Source organism: Penaeus japonicus, unplaced genomic scaffold (genome assembly GCF_977035675.1).
Source record: "Penaeus japonicus unplaced genomic scaffold, GWHDUDI00000001_assembly GWHDUDI00000022, whole genome shotgun sequence".
Taxonomy (NCBI): Eukaryota; Metazoa; Arthropoda; class Malacostraca; order Decapoda; family Penaeidae; genus Penaeus; species Penaeus japonicus.
In genome coordinates, this window is record NW_028234424.1 from 37,881,856 (window position 1) to 37,886,855 (window position 5,000).

The 5,000-nt window shown below is 34.4% G+C and overlaps 1 protein-coding gene across 50 annotated transcripts in view; it reads left to right on the forward strand.

Annotated features, from left to right (window-relative positions):
* The window catches only part of LOC122257939 (tyrosine-protein kinase Src64B), a 197,955-nt gene that overhangs the window by 174,609 nt on the left and 18,346 nt on the right, over positions 1-5,000 (forward strand). For 31 of the 50 annotated variants that reach the window (XM_086549869.1, XM_043023586.2, XM_043023559.2 and 28 more), the window contains 4 exons: positions 1-27; positions 369-628; positions 901-1,054; positions 1,239-1,370. The exon at positions 1-27 is cut by the window's left edge and continues 138 nt beyond it. In XM_086549869.1, the coding sequence (XP_086405995.1) occupies positions 1-27; positions 369-628; positions 901-1,054; positions 1,239-1,370 (573 nt within the window). Of the gene's footprint in view, positions 28-368; positions 629-900; positions 1,055-1,238; positions 1,371-1,919; positions 2,205-5,000 lie in introns of all 50 variants that reach the window. The other 19 variants (XR_015192089.1, XR_015192086.1, XR_015192088.1 and 16 more) reach the window with 2 other exon arrangements.

A 5,000-nucleotide genomic window follows, 5' to 3' on the forward strand; every position in this document is an offset into this window, starting at 1 on the left:
AGGGATCCTTTGGTGAAGTGTGGTATGGTAAGTTTTGCGGGATTTTCTTTTGTCTTTTTTGTTTTGTGGCAGTCTGTGTTTATAATTGATAAAAACAAAATGCATGATTATATATCGTAGTGAAAACATTCTCAAAAGTAATTTAGATTGCATACAAACCAAGTTAATGAGATACACGTAACATATTCCAGTTCCTTGTTTGTTTCCTTCCAGTAGTTGCTTTTCCACGGTAGATTTTATTTTTCAAGAAGTTTTATTTGTTGTATAAGTAATGATTATTAGATTTTAACTTATCCATAGAATGTTTATCTGGTATTTATGTATTTATTTGAGAAGGATGGAATAATTAATTCATATATCCTCATCAGGTATGTGGAACAATTCTACAGAAGTTGCCATCAAGACCCTAAAACAAGGAGCAATGAGTCCTTCTGCCTTCTTAGAAGAAGCCAGAATTATGAAAAAATTACGGCATCGTAACATTCTTGTCCTATACGCTGTTTGTACGAAAGAAGAACCTATACTAATAGTCACTGAGTATATGTGTAATGGTGCACTGCTAGATTTGCTCAGGAATGAGGGAGAGCGCACCCTCAAACTCAATGACTTAATATATGTGGCAACGCAGGTTAGTGTTTCATGGTCTATCTTTCCTTTATTTCCTTCATCCCTATTTCCTTCTGCCTCCCAGTCAGTTCATTTAAATCTCCTCAGTATGTCCTATATGCCACTCCCCTTCCACTCCTGTTTTTTCATAACTGATTGGAAAAGGTAAGTAGATTGATTTTAAATATTTATTTGGAGCATAAGTCAGTTTTGTTCATGCTAAGAAGGGTAATGTTAATATATAGAAATTATTGACTTTAATATCAGGATTCTAAAATATATCATATTTTCCAGGTTGCTGCAGGTATGGCTTACCTAGAGGGCAAACAGTTGTTACATCGGGATCTTGCTGCCCGTAATGTATTAGTAGGTGATTCTTTGACATGTAAAGTGGCAGACTTTGGCTTAGCCCGGATTGTGGAAGGAGAAGACTACTGCCCAAGCACATGTAAGGCCATCTTTTGTATCAAGTTCTTTTTGTATCAAGTTTTGAAAGATATGAATATGTACTTTTTCTTTGCCCTTTTGTGATTTGTTTATTTAAGGTTTTCAATCATTACCTAAAGAATTATGATTGTGATTGCCTTATGATTACTAATACGTCTTTTCTCATGTGAACTTCTTTCTTCTAGGTAATAAATTCCCTGTCAAATGGACAGCACCTGAAGCCATGCTGTACAACCGCTTTACTATCAAGTCCGATGTCTGGTCATTTGGTATTCTTCTAATGGAAGTGATTACCTATGGTGCTAACCCATACCCAGGTCTGTCTGAATTTTTGTTGTTTAATGCTGATTCATTAACATATATATATATATTTATTAAGAGAAGAGAAAAGGAAAAAAGTATCAATTGGGATTAGCCATAAGGGTTGTGCTTCAATCTATAGCTAGCTTAAAGTCAGACATTGCAAAATTGCCTAGTTAATCTTGCTTTTTAATCATTAGCTACAATTGCACAATTGATTATTATTATGCTTTGATTTGACACAAATTTCAAGTTTCAAGTTTTTTTGATAGTTCTCTTATAAGAAGGATGATTAATATATATTTATTGTACTATTTTCTGGAAGTGCTAACTAGGAATTAAACATTTTAAAGTACACTGAAGAACAGAGTTAAAGTGATAGATTACATGAAATGTTATTGGCATCTGTTATCACTTTATATCACTGTTTACATATATGCTTACTCAGATTTATAATTTTGATGTTCTGATAGTCTGCTGACTTATTATGATTCAGAGGGTAGAAATTGTCACTGCCTTATGCCAGCTTATGCCATTAGCTTTGCAATGCTTGATTTGCCTTGCAGGAATGAATAACCGAGAGGTCATAGAGAAAGTCCAGATGGGCTACCGAATGGCCAAGCCTCCACGAGCTCCCGATGAGTTATACGAAGTGATGCTGCATTGCTGGGATAAGTATCCTGATCAACGACCTACCTTTGACTACTTGCATCATTTCTTCGATGACTACCAGGTCTCCTCCGAAATACCCTATCGCGACATCCACGACTAATAACAACATGACCCTGCCTGACCTCCACCCTCTAATTCAGACCCTCCCAGGCCAGGACAACCTGGGTAAAAAACAGTCAGTAAGTTTTTGTAATTGGTCACCCAGAATAAGTAGCTGGGTAAGGTTCAAGAGCTGAACCTTGAAAAAGTAAACTTAATTTTTATTAATATGGTGGAGGGTAGCGGTAACTAGGGACACATTGCTTTGTTCATGGCACGATGATTCCCCAATGATTAGATAGTATTGTGATAAGGACAATTCTCCTTCTCATATTGGTATCAAATTAATTGGCAGTGCTTGATGTCCAATAATTCAACTGATGCATTCTTTGTAATTCTTGTTACCTGCTATTAATGATAATGGAACTTGTCAACTTTGACATGGTTCTAGCAGAACTTTACATTGCTTATACTCGAAGTGGATGTTTCAGAAAGAGAGGGTGTTTATAGAAACTGAATTCTCAGGTAGATGTAGAATTGTCTCTGTATGTTGTGCTTAGTGTTTGTCCAATGAGTACACTGCTACTCCATTTGGACCGATTGTATGCCAATAGCTGTATCACAAAGATAATGCCTGTGGAGGAGAATTCATTTTCTACAAAAGACCTCTTGGCCGAGGGGGAGATTTTGTACCGCGCCAAAAACTATATCAAAACCAATTACACAATCCCATATGTAGTCATAGTCGTAGAGAAGTTTCCCAGTGTCCTTGCAACCTGTCTGTCTTCTTGTTGCACCCTTCCCTCTGTGGAGATGCTTTTTTTGTGATAGAACTCCCCTCCCTCCCCTTCCCCCTGTTGAGGCTGATCTTTGCTTTCTGTCCCCTTTGGAAAATGATTAGTCACCATGGAGATACTTGGACAAAAATGTGGATTCGTGATTTTTATTTTTTAGTTTTAGTGTCGTTGGAATGATTAGAAAAACATTTCTTCACTTGTGCTAGTAATTTGCATACAGTATAAATGAATGCTATTTTGCATGGTGTATAGTGTTGATTGTATAGTGGTCTCTATCTCGAATAGAAAAGCAACTGAGTGTTTATATGAACTGTCAAAAAGTTTTATGATACAAGTTTTGAAATCACTTTTTTTGTCAAATTTTATTTGGAATATTATTCAGAAACATTACTGTACATAGAGATACTTCGGCAGTCGATGCCTTTTCCCTTCTTAGTGTCTGAAAATTGATCGAAGTGGTAATGATCTTTTGTAATTTAGATATTCTAAACCACTGTAAAAGATAAATACTTCCAGGAAGTAATGATTTTTTTAAAAATTGTATTTTGCTTTTGATCTTTTATAAAGGAGAGACTGCCAAATATATATGGAATGAATTTTCATTAAGAAGCTCACATAATACTGATCAAGATCTTTGACTGATGATATTTTATTTGAACAAAGCCTACATTGGAACATCCCTTAAGTTATGATATATATTCATTGCCAGAAACATATTCTGCCAACCAGGAATTAGAATTTTTGTATAAATAAGAATGACTTAAAGCAATTTTTTGGAATTTATAATTGCTTTTATATCATACAAAAATCATAGAGTGGTTGTAAAGAGTACACAAGCAAGGTAAAAGTTTGGGATATCTGATTGGAGAAAATTTATGAATTAGTTGTAATATATATGATTATTTTTCTATCCATCGGATTTTAAAAAAAAGAGAAGAAAAAGAAAGAAAGAAAAAGAAAATGGATAATATATATTTCTTAAGGGGGTCACCTAGATTTATTTTTAGCAACATCAGCAAAGTTTATCTGGTTAGAGATATTACATCCTCTTCATCATGTGAATTTTCCTCAGTAACCCTGAGTGTTATAAAAAAAAACTAATTTATATGCCTTCCAAAACACATTATGTACAGTGGAAAGCAAATTATGCATTTTAGTATTGGTTTGCTATACAATATTCAAATATACTGTTATGAAATAACATATAGTTGCCGAATCATGAGGAATTTGACAGTTTCCCATGAGTTTTTAACAAATCTGAATGAAACTAAGTATGTTTTGTTAAAAAGCTTTGACAGGAATTCTGCTGTCTTGTTTTAGCTCTATATTTTGGATAGGTTTTCCTTTTGTTTATAGAGCATAATATACATGTTGAAACCAACTGTTAAACAGTCTTTTTCTGTGGTTTCACTGTATTTTAGACACAATTGCTGTTGTATCAGGTGCTCATAACAGCTTTTACTAAAAAACAAACAAACAAACAAACATCAGTGATATTTTCAAGGTTATTTTTAAGTAATTGAATTTTCCTGTATTAGTTTAAAGTATTTTTGGCTATATTTAGTCTTTTTTTTAGTAGGGAAATTTTATATACAAAATGCCTCATGGCCCAATTTTACAATTTTGTTTTAGTAGTCTTTGAATCATACATTTCTATTCTTTTGAAAATGGACAAACTCTGGTATGATGCTCAGTTAAAACACCAGGCTTTAGGGCATTGCAGTTAATTTATTTTTCCATAAAGTAAGGTCAAATGGTGGCCAAAATATCACAAAACTAACTCAGATAAAGAAGTCTTATTTTCTGCATTTCTTGGCTCCAGAGTTCCATTATGACAAAAATTGATTATAAAGTTCTGAATTCTACACCCATTATTTTAGAATCATGACATAAACTGGGTGGCCCCCTTAACCCCTTCACTACGGGCAATAGAAAACGCTCCTCGCGCAGTATCCGAGCTGCCGGCACGCGCCAAATTTTACACGGCGCTACTGAATATGACAAGTTTATAGCCAAAACCTCAACATAATCACCATGTGTTATATATCAAAATATGCATAGTTAACCTCTTCCCCCATATGCATGTGACAAGTTATTTACATGGGTTGGGAGGAAGATGGAAAGATTGACCTTGGTGGG